Source organism: Hyperoodon ampullatus (genome assembly GCF_949752795.1).
Source record: "Hyperoodon ampullatus genome assembly, chromosome: 3".
Taxonomy (NCBI): domain Eukaryota; kingdom Metazoa; phylum Chordata; class Mammalia; order Artiodactyla; family Ziphiidae; genus Hyperoodon; species Hyperoodon ampullatus.
The window spans coordinates 116,421,697-116,440,726 of record NC_136916.1 but is presented as its reverse complement, the minus strand read 5'-3'; the positions used below and the strand labels follow the sequence as shown (position 1 = coordinate 116,440,726).

The following is a 19,030-nucleotide window of genomic DNA, read 5'->3' as shown; positions in this document are numbered from 1 at the left end:
AAAGGGCGGGCTCCCTTCTGCGCCTTTAAAATACGGCGTGGTGAAGCTGGAAAGCTGCCTTAAGGAGGCTCCCTCTCCGTTTCTTTCACGTCTGCTCTCCCTGCTGTTAGCGTGATCGCCGTATTCTCCGCAGTGGTTACGGTGATCGATTTGGCCGGGTTAGTAGACTTCCGCCCGCGTCCAAGATGGCGATTAAGCGGCCTTCATAACCTTTACGGGGCTGGGCAGTGTTGACGCCGGAGCTGTCAGGGGGTGGAGCGGTTAGTAAACAGCAAATGCGGGAACTGCTGGGCCGGAGTTAGCCATGGACTGGAAAGAAATTCTTCGCCGGCGGATAGCGACGCCCAACACCGGTCCAAACAGTGAGTTTGGGAGGGGCCGGCCGCAGAGAGAGCCAGGCCCTAAACTCCGGGAGGTGGGGGGAGGATGGATGGGGAGGAGCAGCACCTGGGAGCCGTGCCTTTCGCTTCGGTAAAACCTCTCCTGACAAAGGAGGCTGACTGGGATGTGTTTTAGGGATCCAGAGAGGGTTTTTTGTGTGTGTGTTGGTTTTTTTTTGCGTTACGCGGGCCTCTCACCGTCGCGGCCTCTCCCGTTGCGGAGCACAGGCCCCGGACGCGCAGGTTCAGCGGCCATGGCTCACGGGCCCAGCCGCTCCGCGGCACGTGGGATCTTCCTGGACCGGGGCACGAACCCGTGTCCCCTGCATCGGCAGGCGGACTCTCAACCACTGCGCCACCAGGGAAGCCCTCCAGAGAGGTTTGACCCACACTTCCCTGGGAAGGGATTTGCGGGAATGAAAAGCTACCTTAGCCACGCACTTGCATGGTCCTGACCTAGACTTGTGAGGGATAATTGAGAGTCCTGGCGCCATCAACCCTTTGATCCTACCAGAACCTATAATCCATTACCCCTACCGCCTTTTTATTGTTACATTGTTCACTTCCCTCCTTATCCATTTTAGACTTAATAATCCATTTTTCCTTATATCTTTCCCTCTACGGCACGTTTGTTAATCAACCTGGTTAAAACTATCTTTACTATTTCACAACTGCATCCAGGACAGCTGAAAGTGGTTAGAGAAAAACGGAACCTTGGTGAATTTCCTCACTTTTAATTCATGTCCACTAACCTAAAGTAGGTGTTTCAGTCATTCATTTACACTTCTTCCGCGTTTCCCTAGACATTCACTCTCCTACACTCTAAGGCAGTTCCTCTCATCTCCCAAACCTCCAATCCTCCAGTATGTCCTATCTACTCCTTACCTTTAGCTGATGAACTAGTATATATACTTGAGAAAGTAGAAGCAATCAGAGAAGAATCACACCTGTTCCCATTTACCATTTCTGCCAGCGCCCCCCCACTCCCCACCCACTGTAGGCAACCGTGCACTCTGCCTTCACTGTTAAAAGGTGAACTGGCCAACAGTCCCTGTACTCCAACGCTGGATCACGTTTCTTTCTTTTATTCACTGACTTCACTCTGGCCTTATCCCCTCCTTTATGCACCATCAAATTTTCTTTCCCTACTGGTTCATTTTCATCAGCTCTGACAAACATGTTGTAATATCCCCCATCATTTAAAAAAAAATCATTTGATCTCACAGCCCCCTCCAGCTTTTGCTACATTTCTCTGCACCCCTTATAGGAAAACTTCTAGGAAAATTTACCTGTACTTGTGCTTTCTCCTCCCCTTCACTCCTAAACCCACTCCATCGCATGTCTGTTATCTGGATAACCTAGGCTGTAGCAGTAAACAGAAATCCTTGTCCTTGTAGAACTTACACTTTAGTGTTGGCAGAGATGATAAAATAGTAAGTAAATCATATAGGTTGTACTTCTGTTGAAGGCTATTTCTTCCATCAGTGTGCTAGATCCCATTTTTGCCTCCTCAAGGATGTACTCCTACAGTCATCCTGTCTCCTGCATCATGAGATTTTCTTTCTCATTCACTCCCATCAGCATATGAACATGGTGTTATTTCTCCCACCTTAGAGAAACTTTCTTAACTTCCACCTGTAGCTATGCCTCGTTATAGCAACACTTGTTAAAAGAGTTGTTGGTTGAATCTGTCGTTGTCTCTGATTCCTGCTTGTCATGATCGTCAGTGATCCCCACGTTGTTCCAGTGCTCAGTTGTCCTTATTTTACTTGACCAGCCAGCAGCCCCTGCCAGGAACATAGTAGGTCACTCACTCCTCCTACACATACTTTCTTCTCTTGGTTTCTGGGAGACACACTCTCTTAGTTTTCCTTCTACCTCACCAGTCATCCCTTCTCAGTCTTTACTTTTTCTTCCTCTTCTTCCCAAGAACTTAACATTGGAGGGCCCAAGGCTGAGGCCTTGGTCAGTGTCTATTCTCTGTCTACACTCACCTTCTTACGATTTTAAATAATGTCTATTTGCTAATGTCTCCTAAATGTATACCTCTACCCTGGACCTCATCCCAAATTCCAGGTTCATATATCTATCAATAATTGTCTACCTGACATGGCCACTTGGATCTAATATCTTAATCTTGTCTGAAATTGAACTCCCACTCTCCTTCCTAACTTGCTCACTCATAGTTTTCCCCATCTTAGTTGCCGGCAATCGCATCTACTCAGGTCAAAACCTTTGGAGACATCTTTGACTGCTCTCTTTCTCCAATACCCACATCCAGTGTGTCAGCAAATCCTGGGACTAAAAAGAAAATATATCCAGAATAAATTTACCCCTAGCCACCTCCATTGCAGCCACCCTGGCCCACGCCACCGCCATCTGTCACCTGGATTACTGCATTAGCCTCTTAATTCCTTCTGGTGGCTCTCTCCCTCATCAGAATGAAAGCCAAGGTCTTTCCAGAGGCCTGGTGGCCTGCCTCCCCCATTATCTGTTGTCCCTCATCTCCTGCTATTCCCTCTGGCTCATTCTGCTGCAACTGCACTGGCCGCCTCCCTCTTCCCTGCACACACCAGGGACACTCCCATTTTCGTGCGTTGGCACTGGCTGTTTCTTCTTCCTGGAATGCAGTTCCTCCTGGATATCTGGATAGGCAGCTTCCTCACCTTCATTTTTTTTGAGGGGGGGTCAATTTTATCTCAGTGAGAGAGTCAGTATCCCTGACACTGTTGAAAGCTGCATGTGTGTATGCACTCATCCACTCACACATATACTTGTGTATCCCTAGAATAGTTGAATGATGTAATGAAAGTGACTCTTGGGATTTGGGCTCAGGTGATTGGATGATAGTGGTACCACTTATTGAGATGGAAATATGGAATTAGAAGAAGAGTAGTAAGGTGAGGGATAGGGAAAGTCATTCTAGGTATGTTGGAGCATGAGGATGAAAATATTTTGTTTTGAATGCGTGAGTTTAGTGCAATGTCTGGGTTAGTGACATAGGTTTGGGGCTTAGAGGTTAAACTATGAAAGTTGAAATGATAGAGGAAGAGGATTAAGAAAAAAGAAGAGGGGACTTCCCTGGTGGCGCAGTGGTTAAGAATCTGCCTGCCAATGTGGGGGACACGGGTTCGAGCCCTGGTCCGGGAAGATCCCACATGCCGCGGAGCAACTAAGCCTGTGCTCCACAGCTACGGAGCCTGTGCTCTAGAGCCCACGAGCCACAACTACTGAGCCCACGTGCCACAACTACTGAAGCCCACGCGCCTAGAGCCCATGCTCCGCAACAAGAGAAGCCACCGCAATGAGAAGCCCGCGCACCACAACGAAGAGTAGCCCCCGCTCGCTGCAACTAGAGAAGGCCCGCGTGCAGCAACGAAGACCCAACACGGCCAAAAATAAATAAATTTATTTTTAAAAAAATAATAATAAATAAAATAAAAAAGTGCATGTATGTATATATATAACTGATTCACATTGCTATACAGCAGAAACTAACACAACATTGTAAATCAACTGTACTCCAATAAAAATTGGAATAAATAAAGACAGACAATAAGTAGATCAGTTAAATAAAAAAAGAAAAAAGAAGAAATAGCCATAAAATAGGAGAATCAACAGAGTGTGGTCTCATTAAAGCCACAAAAAGTTGAGAATCATTGACAGTATCAAATTTAACAGAGAAATCAAGGACAGGTGTGTCCATTAAACTAAACAATTAGGTCACATGCTGCCTTGGCAGTTTTCGTAGAGTGGCAGGATTGCATAAAGAGATAGTGAGAGGTAAGAAAGTAGAGATCGCCAACACAGGCCTTTCATTTGAGAAAGTGGATGAGGAAGAAGGAATTATGTGTGGCAACAGGTAGAAAGGAAGGAGTTTTGCGGAGGAGATGGGAGAATGAGGGGTCAGCCTTGGGTGAGAGAAGAGCTACGTCTTCCCCTGAAACTGGCAGGAAGAAAGTAAGATGCAGATTTGATACCTTCCTGTCCTCCCACTCCACTTAGATGTTTGTGGGTATCCATGCCCAGTAGACTCAGTTGTTGGTGAACTGGGTGGGATTCTCATCTGTTGAGGGTGAACACAGGGGGCTTGAGGAATGTAGTGAAAGTCTGGAGCAGTCAGTCACCAAGAGGACATCAAGCGCAAATAAAATGTGTATTGGTGGTTTGGGGAGGCTGAGTTATTAGTAACCGTGAAATAAATTTGTGGGACCAAATATTTGCAAAATTTGGCAGTTTTCTCTAGCACCATTGAGCATTAGTAAACAGATTATAAAATTGGTCCAAGGTTAAAAATTAACAAGGCAGATATGGCAGAAATGCAGGCAGGAGTTTCGGGGAACAACTATATGCATGTTGAGAAGGAAGTGAGACCAGGAAGAGGAAAAACTTTTGCGAAAACAGATCACAGAATTGAAGATCTCAATGAGGCTGAAGTGCAGTGAGGTTTTGGTAACCATAAGCTTGTTTTCTATGTCTGAGTCTCTTTCTGTTTTGTAAATAAGTTCATTTGTATCTTTTTTTCCATATTCCGCATATAAGCTATATCGTATGATATTTATCTGACTTCACTTAGTTTGATAATCTCTAGGTCCATCCATATTGCTGCAAATGGCATTATTTCATTCTTATGATGGATTAATATTCCATTGTATATATATATACCACATTTTCTTTATCAATTCATCTGTCGATGGACGTCTAGATTGCTTCCATGTCTTGCCTATTGTTAATAGTGCTCCAGTAGTGAACATTGGGGTGCATGTATCTTTTCAAATTATAGTTTTCTCCATATATATGCCCAGGAGTGGGATTATAGGATCATATGGTAACTCTATTTTTAGTTTTTTAAGGAACCTCAATACTGTTCTCCATAGTGGCTGTATCAATTTACATTCCCACCAACAGTGCAAGAGGGTTCCCTTTTCTCCACATCCTCTCCAGCATTTCTTATTTGTAGCCTTTTTGATGATGGCTATTCTGACTGGAATGAGGTGATACCTCATTTTAGTTTTGATTTGCATTTCTCTAATAATTAGCAATATTGAGCATCTTTTCATGTGCCTGTTGGCCATCTGGATGTCTTCTTTGGAGAAATGTCTATTTAGATCTTCTGCCCATTTTTTGATTGGAATGTTTGTTTTGTTGGGTTTTGGGGGGTTTTTTTTTTGGTATTGAGTTGTATGAGCTGTTTGTATATTTTGGAAATTAATCCCTTGCTGGTCTCATTGTTTGCAAATATTTTCTCCCATTGTGTAGGTTGTCTTTTCGTTTTGTTTATGGTTTCCTTTGCTGTGCAAAAGCTTTTAAGTTTAATTAGGTCCCTTTTGTTTTTACTTCCATTACTCTAGGAGATGAATCCAAAAAGATATTGCTGCAATTTATGTCAGAGTATTCTATGTTTTCTTCTAGTAGTTTTATAGTATGTGGTCTTACATTTAGGTCTTTAATCCATTTTGAGTTTATTTATTTATTTATTTATTTTTTGTGGTACGCGGGCCTCTCACTGTTGTGGCCTCTCCCGTTGCGGAGCACAGGTTCTGGACGTGCAGGCTCAGCGGCCACGGCTCACGGGCCCAGCCGCTCCACGGCATGTGGGATCTTCCTGGACCGGGGCACGAACCCGTGTCCCCTGCATTGGCAGGCGGACTCTCAGCCACTGCGCCACCAGGGAAGCCCTTGAGTTTATTTTTGAATATGGTGTTAGAGAATGTTCTAATTTCATTCTTTTACATGTAGCTGTCCAGGTTTCCCAGCACCACTCATGGAAGAGACTGTCTTTTCTCCATTGTATATTCTTGCTTCCTTTGTTGTAGATTTATTGACCCTAGGTGCATGGGTTTATTTCTGGGCTTGCTATCCTGTTCCATTGATCTGTATGCCTGTTTTTGTGCCAGTGCAGTGAGGTTTTGAATAACAACCAGAAGGAGAGAAAATTTTTGAGAGTATATTAGAGTTTAAGATTTCAGAACAGGAACAGGTAAGATCTGTGGTCTTGCTGAGTGAACAGAGTACAGTAGAGGTGAAAGCCTTCAGAGTTGAGGGGGTACCTTCACCCACATAAATGTTTATTCTTCCTTAATGATTGCAGGTGAAGAAAGCTGTGCACCAGTCTCATGGTTCATGGTGGAGGAATGGCTAAATGAGATGGCCATCTGCCAGCAGCAAGCAGGTTGGGTAATAGCACCCTGAGGTGTGAGCTTCAGATAGGTAGAGGAACAGTGACTATGACGCTGAAACTCCATGAGGTCAAGGGCTGTGCCTAGTTTCTCGCTGCTCTAGCCCCAGTGTCTAGTGCAGTGTTCTGTTTGGAGTAGGTGCTCAGTGAGAACTTTTGATTGAATGAATTAGAGCATGTCAGGTCTATAAGAGAGGCAATGACTTGAGAAAGAGACAAGTATAGTGATAAAAATAAGTGGAGGGAGCATCTGAGAACTGGTTGAAGATGTAGAGGAGGCTGTTTCAGTTGAAGATAGTGATTCTTGGTATTTCAAGAAAGTTAATATAGATGCTTAGTGTCTAAGTACAATTGTGAAGGCCTTTTTTGTACTGTAATTAGACCATGGTGTATAGATGTCTTGAAAAAAATATTGTTTGATTTTAAAAGTGCTTTCCCCTCCTTAACGTGTTTTGTTACCAGAAAAAAAAAGTGAACAAGAATTAAAAGATGAAGAAATGGATTTATTTACCAAGTATTACTCAGAATGGAAAGGAGGTAGAAAAAACACAAATGAATTCTATAAGACCATTCCCCGGTTTTATTATAGGGTAAGTGGTATCTAAGCAAATGTCTTGCAGAGTTTGTAAATGAAATGTAATTTTTCAAGTGGGATTAAAAATCTTACATTTTATAAATAAACAAATGGATTATATTTTAAATTTTGTATATTTATTGTTTCATTCCAGTTGACCTTATTATTTTTGACCTGATTAAATCTTGGTTTTTCATATAAGTAGGTATAAGAACACAAAGTTGTTATTTGCCACTTTTTTTGAACTGTAGGCTTTTTCCTTCCTCCTAATTTTTATTATGGATGTTAGTAGTAGGTATTCTTTTGGATTATGTTGCCTGGCTTTCTATAAGACTTAGATTTACTTGGCTGATCACAATTTTTAACTTTGTCTTTTACTCATAAGGTGTAAAATGTTTTGCTCAAGGCTAAACTGAAAAATAGATTGAGAGTGGAAAACTTTAAGAGTTATACTTAATTATATGTTTCCTTGTGCCAAAACAGTAAAGAAGGCTTTGAGAAGGGTTATAGATAAAACAGTAAGACTTTAAGAAAGATATTTACAGCTGAAATTGAAGGCTACTGAAAAGAATAAGTCCTATTTAGTATTATGGGAAATGTAACTGCTATAGAAAAGTTAACTTTGGAATTTTAGCTGAATATCTCTTAAACCTGTTACCTCCTAAACTCAATTAATTACAACATTATTTGCAAAGAAAGTAAATATTTTGTTTTGCTTGCATCAAGGAGTGAGGTAGATTATCCAGATACTTTTAACTTATTTCTTCAAGTACAAACTTTTTTGTACTTGTGTACATGTGAACCATTTTATTGGAAACTTTTTTGTAATACTATATGTCTCCCAGCCTTTTAAGAATTATATGATTAATCCACGTTTGTCATGGAAAAGAGAAAAAACAGGTAAAGTTGATATTTTCCCATAATAACATTGCCCAGAGATGTAAATAAACATTTTTACATGAATCCTTCTACATATTTCTATATGTGTGTGTGTGTGTGTGTGTGTGTTTAACAAAAATGGGGTCACATCATACATACTGCTGTTGCTTTTTTGCATTTCACACTTTGTTAATAAGAGGCAGTTAGACAACTGAGAATTTTTTATAGTCTGGGGGAATGGGAAGGGGACTGCCATTTATTGAGTGTCTACATACTTCAGAGCATTTTATATTCATTATTTCATGTAATCAGGATTGTGAAAGCGTTATCTTACTAACCCAGGAACTGCCCTCAGGTGCTGACATTACTCCATTCCCAGGACTCAACTTTCCTGTATTTCTAGTACCAACCGTCCCCTTGTGTTTTCTGAGGGAATCCCCTTTTCCCCCATTTCCGTCTCTTCTCTGACCTCCTCCAGATCCCTGATGGTTTCTGGTCTGCAGATGTGGATTTGTGGGATGTCCTTTCCCTTGTTTCTTCTTCCTCTACTTCCACTCCACTGCTTTAGAGAAACCACCTGTCATCTTTGGTCACCACTTCTCTCCTTAGCTGGTTAGCTGGTTGACTAGCAACTGGAGCACAATCCCAGTCTCAGCCCCAGCCTCACCTCCTAATGCATATTCCTTCTCCATCCCTTTTGATGGGAGGGATGGCATCTTAGTTCTTAGAAATAAAAAGTGAAAACCATAGCCCCCAATTTGGACTGTGGGTTACTTAGCTACATGTAATGGGGCAAAGTTACAGAAAAATAAGAAGAAATCCTCAAAGCAAATTGTTTGAAGTTGTTAGAATGAGTCATTTTAAAGCCCTGCTTAGGGAAATCACCACAGGAGGACGAACGTCTGCTTTGGAGGCCAACTAGTAGACATTGGCTTAATTATCTCTAAGAAGTAAGGTGACCCAGTCTCAGAAAGCATACTTGGCTAAAACTGTCGCTCTTCAGCCAATCCTAATTTAGTTCTATATTAGTCTAAGGTTACAATGGGAACAGTGCTCTACAAATATAAAATGAAACTTGAGCTATATTGAGAAAATAGAAAAAGTGGTGGTCATAAAGTAAAATAAGAGCATGACATTCTGATACATTTAGTTCGGGGATGGTTATCCTACGTTGAACATCTGTCATAGTACTTTACTCCTAGCAGTCACTAGGAAATAGCATTAAAGTTTACTTAATTGGGAGAGGTACCTAACTACCCAGTAATGGAAATGAGGTGGAGAAGAGAAAATACACTAAATCCCTGATGTCAGAAGACCCGGATTCAAATTTTGTTACTTTAGTTGCACAACTTTGGGCAAGTCATTAACATTAGGTGTGAAATTGAGGGGACAGAGGAGTACATGGAACCAAACCAAACAGCTCATAAGAAATTAAAACAGACTTGGACTCTGAAGATTTAAATCTTTAGTCTGGGACTGGCTAACTGCATATGTGTTCTTGATAAAGTCATCCATCTCTTGATTTCCTCACCTCTAAATTGAGTATGATGAAATGCATCTCACAGGGCTAGTAGGATTAAATTAGAACCTGTGTATTGATGCCTGATATATTGTGGGCACATACTAAATGTTGTGTTTAGTTTTTAAGTAAACCTGTATGGATCTAAGTAAAGAAACTTGGGCTAGATGGTTAGCCTTTTCCAGGCAGAACTGGCCTCACTGATCACTGAATTCTCTGTGGATCTCTTTTTATTAAATGAACTTTTTAAATAAATGATGACTTGAAATTAAGCAAGATTGAGATTCAAAAAGTAATTTTGAGACAGTAGCATACATAGTTTTTTATGAGGCCAAATACATTTTACATAACCCAAGTCTAGAATTTAAGTGTAGAAATTAACTCTACAGTGTATTTTTAGCTGCCAGCTGAAGATGAGGTCTTACTACAGAAATTAAGAGAAGAATCCAGAGCCGTCTTTCTGCAAAGGAAAAGCAGGGAACTGTTAGATAATGAAGAATTACAGGTAAGAATGGAATAAAAGGTTGCTTTGGAGGTTCGCCATTTCTTATTTGTACTACATGTGTCATGTGGGATCTCGGGGTGCCTAAATGGAGCCAGTAGTGCAGAGTGACTGAAAGCACAGGCTCTGTAGCGATGGTTCCCACCAGAATCAGGTGCAAAGCTTGTGTGTCCCAAGGATAGTTTTGTATTGTTTTTTAAAGTCCATAGGTGATTTTAATGTGTGGCCAAAGTTGAGAACCACTACTGTAGGGAGTAATATTAAGAAGACTATCATCTCCTATTATCCTTTTGATTACTGATAACATGATAAAAATAGCTAGCATTGGACTTCCCTGGTGATCCGGTAGTTAAGACTCCACGCTTCCAATGCAGAGGGTGTGGGTTCGATCCCTGGGCAGGGAAGTTCTGCATGCCATGTGGCACGGCAAAAAAAAAAAAAAAAAAAAAAAATAGCTAGCATTTATTGAGTGTTTACTAAGTTCTAAAATTTTCATATACCGTTCCTCTTTAATCTGTGTAACTATATGATGTAGACACTGTTATCCTTACTTTACAGATGAGAATTGAAACAGAAACTTTAAGTCTACTGTCCAAGATCACAGAGCAGGGCTGGGATTTAAACCTTTGCATTTTGACCCTACAGTAGTCTATCACTTTAATGGAAATAACACATTTAACTATGTTTTTAAATTTTGTTCTGTTGATTATAACATCTTAATTTCTGCAATTCTCCTAAGAACTTATGGTTTTTGCTGGACAAGCACCAGACACCACCCATGATTGGAGAGGAAGCAATGATTAATTATGAAAATTTTTTAAAGGTTGGTGAAAAAGCTGGACCAAAGTGCAAGTAAGAATAATATGATTAACAAAGGAGTATGTTATGTTAAGCATTTAAAATGCCTCAAGTAAATGTTAATGAAAATTTAAGTCAATAATATGATAATTTGAGTCAGCTTTTCATTAAACTAATAAAGTTTAATAAAATTATTTACAGTCAAGAAAATTACATTGGTATAAAGTTATTAAAAGAAATAATATAGCTTATTTACAGCATTATAGGTCCTCATTCTTAAGACAGTAGAATTAAAGATGTATGGCTTAATATTTTAAGTTTTGAACTATAGTTCTCACTTTGATTTTCTTCCCACCACTTTGATTTTTAATTGTTTGAATTTATGCTGTTGTCTGCTAAATCATACAGAAGTCATTTTTATATTATATTGGCAGATGATTTAATCTTTATTTCCTTTCCTTAGGCAATTTTTCGCAGCAAAAGTCTTTGCTAAACTCCTTCATACAGATTCTTATGGAAGAATTTCCATCATGCAGTTCTTTAATTATGTCATGAGAAAAGGTGATTTCATTTTCATTGTACTTGAACTCCTTCTATCTGGGAATCAAGTAGGTTTCCAGTCAGTGCTTTTATAGTATCCCTTCCATGTCAAACAACTCTTAGTAAATTTGAATAACAGAATTCTTGTCTTTTGACCAAGATTTGTTTTCCTATTATTATGATTCTCTCCTGGAACTTACTAGAGCTGAAAGTTTCTATCATACATTTGGGTTCATTATTATAAAAAACAAACAAAACAAAAGCCTCATGTATCTTGAAGATACTAGCTAACTAGGTATATCAAAAGCTGAACCAAGAGTTTTTTTTTTTTTTTTTTTTTTTTTTTTTTTTTTTTTGCTGTACGCGGGCCTCTCACTGCTGTGGCCTCTCCCGTTGCGGAGCACAGGCTCCGGACACACAGGCTCCGCGGCCATGGCTCGCGGGCCCAGCCGCTTCGCGGCATGTGGGATCTTCCGGGATCGGGGCACGAACCCGTGTCCCCTGCATCGGCAGGCGGACTCTCAACCACTGCGCCACCAGGGAAGCCCTGAACCAAGAGTTTTAATGGATGGTTATTTGAAATACTTTAATTCACTGGTAATTTTATTTCGCCAATATATTACAGGTTGAGTTGCCTGAGAGGATAGTTTCAAACTCACAACTGTAGCTTCATCTCAAGGAGTATTTATTAAACAAGTTGGAATTGTTATGATTCCTATAAGTTCCATAATGACCTGTCAAGTCCTGTGTGTACCAGCTTTAATATTTGGTTGTGGTAATTAACCTCAGTAGAATAAAAGCTGCTTCACTAAAGGCACAATATCAGAACTCCTGTTTTGGTGGAACACCAGTATTCTCAAGGGCATCAACTTTATTGTCACTTTAGGCATGGTAGCATTGTTAATATCTGCAGTTAATTCTATGGTATATTTATTTTGTTTCAAACAATTTTTGGATTAATGAGATAAGTAATATATGTGAGAAAAATATGTTTATAGAGTCATTAAATTAGCTTGTCTCTCTAATCTATCTCCTTTTATGCATATATATATACTAACAGATAGATCTTAATAATTATATTTCATTTTCTTGTTTATTGTCAGTTTGGCTTCATCAAACAAGAATAGGCCTCAGTTTATATGATGTTGCTGGACAAGGGTATCTTCGGGAATCTGTAAGTATTAACCTACTTTAATAAACGCTAGACACCAGAATGCTCTAGACACCAAAATGCTAAACAGTAGTTATCACTGGGTGTTGAGATTACAGATAATTCTTATTTTGTTTTGTTTCTCTGCTTTGTTTGTTTTTACAAATAACGTGTTACTAAAGAACTTTTTAAGTGTATATTGGTCACAAAAATTCCTTTCTAAATTCTTTTTCTCCAACCTTTAAAGAAAAAAAAAGCCTTTTAAAGGAGAAGAAAAGAATGTAATGTTTTAACTGGATTAAAAATCATTGAAGAAACAGTGAAAAACTTTTGGTTATTCATGAGTGTTATCAGTGTATGACTGTTTTAAAATGTAAGGGCCAGTAGTTTTTCCTTTTTTTGGAAATATAAGAAAAATAATGTGACTATAGTCCCACCTTCAGGTTTGGGTTGTAAGGTCAGTTACCAAGAGGCTATTTATTTCCCATTAGGCACTAATGTGGTTATCAACAGGTTATCAACAGAGAATTATATTATAGCCTCATGATCCAAATCACTATTCTTGTAAGTGTGGGTATCTCAATTATATGGGGACTTCCCTGGTGGTCCAGTGGTTAAGACTCAGAGCTTCCAAGGCAGGGGGCCCAGGTTCGATCCCTGGTCGGGGAACTAAGGTCCCACATGCTGCGCAGCGTGGCAAGCAAGCAAGCAAATAAATAAATAAGTAAATCAATCAGTCAATCTATCTTCTTTTCAGCTCAGGCTTTTTTTCTCAAATATATACAAAGGGGGAAGGGAGTTATGCATAAATATGAACCAGGTTATTAATCACTTAAATAAATATTCAGATATAAAATTTAAAGAGATGTAAATTCCCTGTTACAGTTTATGTTTCCTATTATAATTTGTTGCACTCGTGTTTTATCCAGATTTCTATAGATAGAATCTGTTAGCTCATACTGGATACTTACACTTAAAAACCTTTCTAGGGCCACAGTATAATTCTTGTCCTTTAAGGTTCAGATCAGCTTGACAGTAAAAGGTTCTTGCTTCTATCCATCTGTCTTTAGCAAGGAAGATGTATTAAACACTGGTTGATACTTACTCGGGTCAGATATTGGAGTACTTCTATAGCTCTGAGAATTCTTGTCAGCCATTAGATGGTTTACAAAACAAACTTTTCTTGCCTCTTCCCATGAATGGAAACAAAAATTGCAAGAGGAATGGGAGGAAGAGAGAGAAAAGCAACAGTATATCTCTGTAGTTGTGTTTAAAAGGGAGTAATGTTCCCTTCTCTCAATGAAAGAAAACATTTCTCTGAAAGAAAAGAAATGACTCTCCTAACCTTGGCACTTTGCCTTTTGAAACCAGATTTTGTTTCTCCCTTATTTAAAAGACAGTAATTTCCAGAGCCAACATCTGTAATTTGAGTAGTATAGGCAAACTCTCATCCACTTACTAAATCTTATTAAATAAGCAATCACCAAACACTTACTTGTGCCAGGTACATTGCTAAGCCTTATTCTTTTTTTTTTTTTTTTTTTTTTTGCGGTACGCGGGCCTCTCACTGCTGTGGCCTTTCCCGTTGCGGAGCACAGGCTCCGGACGCGCAGGCTCAGCGGCCATGGCTCACGGGCCCAGCCTCTCCGCGGCACGTGGGATCCTCCCAGACCGGGGCACGAACCCGCGTCCCCTGCATCGGCAGGCGGACTCTCAACCACTGCGCCACCAGGGAAGCCCTAAGCCTTATTCTTAAGGTGCTTTTTTCCTAGCAGAGTGGGGAGGCAGACACTAAATTATGAGCAACATGATTTCAAAGAGTGACAAGTTCTAAGGAGAAAAATAGGGTACTAAAAGTGTATGACTGGGGTTGGGGAACTATTTTAGATAAGATGTAAGAGCTGCCTCTGAGATAGTGATTGAGTTTTAGCCATGAAGGATGAGAAAGAAGCCAGCCTTATGAAAATGTAATACAGAGGGAACAGCAAGTTCAGTGTCCCCAAGGCACAGTTAAACCTGACCTGTTCTAGGAGCAGAAGAAAGCCAGTGTAGCTGGAGCATATGGGCGAGGGTTAGAGTGACAGGAGGTGAAGTTGGAGAAGTAGGCAGGGCCACATATTGGGTTGTTAGACCATGATAAAGAGTTTGGATTTTATATTGAGACTAATGGGAAGCCATCAGAATTTTTAAGCTGAATCTGTCAGGATATGGTTTACCTTTTATTTTATTTATTTATTTTTTGGCCATGTGGCTTGTGGGATCTCAGTTCCCCGACCAGGGATTGAACCCTGGCCACGGCAGTGAAATTCCAGGCTCCTAACCACTAGACCACCAGTGAACTCCCTGGTTTACATTTTAAAAAATTACTGGATGTGTGGAGAATGAATTGTAAGGAGCCTAGAGTCAAAGAAGGAATAATTAGGAAATTACTGTGGTTGTCCAGGTGAGAGATGATAGTGGCCCAGACCAGGGTGATGTCTGTAGAAGCCAGTAATAGATTAATTCAGTATATATTTTGGACACACACACCCTAACAATGACAAAAATTTGCTGCTGGATTAGATTTTGGGGGTAAGGGGTGGGGGCCTTGGTGAAGAAAAGGCAGGAACCAAGTTTAACTTTTTTACTTTGAATAAATGGTGGAATAGGGGAATATGGGTGAGGACCAGGGTTGGGGATAGTAAGAGTCCAGTTTTGGACACACCATGTTTGAGATGCCATCTGTCCTACAACTTAAATTATAAAGTGTCTCAAATGAACTAGAAACATTATACTTTACAATGGATAAAGCAAAAGTAATGAAATGATTAAAATAAATATAAGAAACCATGAGAGGCTTTTAAATATATAATCTTGGAATAGGGAAAGCCTTTCTAAGTATGACAAAGCTCAGAAGTCTAAAAAACAATAAGTTCAGCTAAATTTTTAAAAATCTGAGAGCAAAGACCATCATAAACAAAGTTAAAAGAAAACAACAAGCCAAGAAAAATATCTGAAACTCAGTCACAAATGAATTTATTTCATCATTCATATAGTTTTAAAACTGAATAATTTTTAGGACTGAAATTATATTCCAGTATCTCATGAAGAAACAAGATCAGACATTTAACCCTTTAAAGTTTTATTTTGTTTTGTTCTTTCAGGATTTAGAAAACTACATATTGGAACTTATCCCTACTTTGCCACAATTAGATGGGCTGGAAAAATCTTTTTACTCCTTTTATGTTTGTACAGCAGTTAGGAAGTTCTTCTTCTTTTTAGACCCTCTAAGAACAGGTAAAAGAAAATCTTATCTAACTTAGATATTATGAGATTATCATTACTTCTAAATTTCAATAACTAGAGAAAAGTCTTTAAAATGTTATTTATTTTCCTAACATGTTATTGCCATTAATATATAAATCTTTTGACATGTAGATCTTTTGATTTACTTGTGCCAACCATAATCAGCTGTGTGACAGTGGGAATATCACCTAACATTTTACAATGTTTTCATCTCTAAAATGAAGTATATTCTTTCCAGTTCTAAGAAGCCAGGTATTCTGATATAATTTGCTATTCCTGATAGGTAATATACTGGAGCATTCTTCTTTTTGACCAAAAATATGAATTGGGAGATAGGAGGACCATTTAGCCATGATCTGTTTTTCTCATTTTCAAGTTAACTATCCTATATGAGGATCAGATTTGTAAATTTTGCCTCATTAACAGTACATTTATCAACTATTCTAACCTGCTAGGCTTAAATACATGTGTCTGGGACAGAGGCCCAAATCAAAGCCCGATACTCCTTCTGTCCTTGAAAATGCAGCTGTGAGTCCATCACAGAGTGGGGTAGCTGTCAGTTTTTTTAAACGCCTCCATTATAGGCACACACACACATCTTTTTCCTTGGAAATTTATGCAATAATAATAGCCAACAGTTTTGACTGTTTATTATGTACTAAGTACTGTGCTAAGCATTTTACATAGATTCTTTCATTTTCTTATCATAACTCCATTAGGAAGGTATTATTACCCATATTTTATGTGTGAAGCAACTAAGACTTAGATGGATTGCATGTCTAGAAGTGGCATTTAAATCCCATCTCTCTTAACCATGCCTCTATATTGCTTTCTATTCCAGAACCTGCAAAGGAAAACTGGAAAGTCTCCTTATTTGACTACTGACAGTATCATATCCATAACCACAAAAAAATTAACACAACTTTTTTTGGAATCTGGTATCAATGTAATTTTGGAATTTCTCAATTGGATGTATATAGTTGGGGGTATATAGGTAGACATACCTCTATGAGATTTTATTAAATATTCCCTGCAGATTTCCCTTTTCACAGAAATGCATAGTAAGGACTTTGGAGCATGAGAGCTAGGAAGTTTAAAATATCAATTGTGCAATTGCTCTTCTAAAATAATACCTTTATAAAATTGAGTTGCTCTTGTTTTTAAAATTAAGTAATTGTGTTTATGTTCTTTAAAGGGAAGATAAAAATTCAAGATATTTTAGCATGCAGCTTCCTAGATGATTTATTGGAGGTAAATATGTTTTTAAACTACTTAATTATATCACTTCACAGTTGCTATCTTCTAATTATGTCTCTATGCTCATATAGTTAAGGGATGAGGAACTGTCCAAGGAGAGTCAAGAAACAAATTGGTTTTCTGCCCCTTCTGCCCTACGGGTGTATGGTATGTTCTTATAATAATGCTATAATTTGAATTATCCGTTCCTCAGTTAATGTTTCATTAACTGGTGTTCAAAGGACAGTTTTATACATAGCCTAATTTACCTTAAGATCAAAGTATTCTAATTTCCTTACGAGCTTATATTCTAGATTATTAAATTTTACTTGTTTAAATACCAGCGTTTTATATTTTTGTGACTCTTATTTAAGTTAGTACATTTCTAACACTTCAGCATAAAGAATGTAGTTTGATTTTTTTATTGTTGACTCAGGAACATTATTATGAATATCACCTGTGATCTTGCATTGTGATAACATGCTACTCTCAGGGTCCACAGAGGGGTGTGTTTTAGGGCCTAGTTTGCTTTTTTTCTTGAATTTCATTCGTCTGTTACATTGTCCTTTTGGGTGGTCTTGTGACTCATTTTGGCAACCTTGACCTCTGCTTTCAAGTGCCAGCATTTCAGTGCTTTATGTTGGTTGACCCCTACCTCCATCTAATTTAGAATCCTAGGAAAGTTATAAAAGGTTGCAAACTGAAAACAAATAATGATGTTAAGTGAAATAGCATAAAGGCATGACCTTTATGATGAGTTTTCTTTGACTGGTTCTGGCTTAACAGTTGTTCTGATAGAGATTGCAGGGATAGCAGATGTCTACCATGACTGTAACATAATTAGTTTAAAAATCAAAATATTAACCAATAAAAATAACTTTTTGTTAGTGTTTATTCTTTTGTCTTTTAGTTAGAATTTTATTTTGGTCATAAGTGTCTTTTTATCATCTTTCTCCCCAAGGCCAATATTTGAATCTTGATAAGGATCACAATGGCATGCTCAGTAAAGAAGAACTCTCCCGCTATGGAACAGCAACCATGACCAATGTCTTCTTAGACCGTGTTTTCCAGGAGTGTCTCACTTATGATGGAGAAATGGTAGTAGTTTAAATCTCTAAGTTTTAAAAATTTAGGCTCCCACAATTTCCAAAAGCCTTTTTTTTTTAAATTGAAATATAGTTGACTTACAATGTTATATTAGTTTCATGTATACAACATAGTGATTCACTGTCTTTATAGATTATATACCAAAGTTATTGTAAAATATTGACTATATTCCCTATGCAGAGATTTCATTATTTTTTATGGCTGAGTAGTATGCCATTGTATATGTATACCATATCATCTTTATCCATTCATCTGTCGATGGACACTCATTTTGCTTCCATATCTTGGCTAATGTAAATAATGCTGCTGTGAACATCGGGGTGCATGTATGTTTTCAAATTAGTGTTTCCATTTTCTTCAGATAAATATCCAGGAATGGAATTTCTGGATCATATAGTAGTTATATTTTTAATTTTTTGAGGAACCTCCATAATGTTTTCCATAGTGGCTGCACCAGTTTGCATTCCCACCAACAGTGCATGAGGGTTCCCTTTTCTGTATATTCTTGTCAACACTTGTTAGTTATCTTTTTAATGGTAGCCATTCTCACAGGTGTGAGGTAATATCTCATTGTGGTTTTGATTTGCATTTCCCTGGTGATTAGTGATGTTGAGCATCTTTTCATCTGCCTGTTGGCCATCTGATGTCTTCTTCAGAAGAATGACTTTTGGGCTTCCCTGGTGGCTCAGTGGTTAAGAATCGGCCTGCCAATGCAGGGGACATGGGTTCGAGCCCTGGCCCGGGAAGATCCCACATGCCGTGGAGCAACTAAGCCCGTGCGCCACAACTGCTGAGCCTGTGCTCTAGCACCCTCGAGCCACAACTAGTGAGCCCACATGCCACAACTACTGAAGCCCGTGTGCCTAGAGCCCGTGCTCCGCA

The 19,030-nt window shown here is 39.0% G+C and overlaps 1 protein-coding gene across 1 annotated transcript in view; it reads left to right on the top strand.

Annotated features, from left to right (window-relative positions):
* The first annotated feature begins 200 nt into the window (after window positions 1-200).
* The window catches only part of PPP2R3C (protein phosphatase 2 regulatory subunit B''gamma), a 25,663-nt gene continuing 6,833 nt past the window's right edge, over window positions 201-19,030 (top strand). Inside the window, exons 1-10 of the mRNA XM_079701253.1 lie at window positions 201-362; window positions 7,021-7,148; window positions 9,931-10,035; window positions 10,772-10,884; window positions 11,294-11,391; window positions 12,474-12,544; window positions 15,664-15,796; window positions 17,001-17,056; window positions 17,134-17,209; window positions 18,003-18,139. Of these exons, the coding sequence (XP_079557379.1) occupies window positions 305-362; window positions 7,021-7,148; window positions 9,931-10,035; window positions 10,772-10,884; window positions 11,294-11,391; window positions 12,474-12,544; window positions 15,664-15,796; window positions 17,001-17,056; window positions 17,134-17,209; window positions 18,003-18,139 (975 nt within the window). The 5' untranslated portion in view covers window positions 201-304. The remainder of the gene's footprint in view (window positions 363-7,020; window positions 7,149-9,930; window positions 10,036-10,771; window positions 10,885-11,293; window positions 11,392-12,473; window positions 12,545-15,663; window positions 15,797-17,000; window positions 17,057-17,133; window positions 17,210-18,002; window positions 18,140-19,030) is intronic.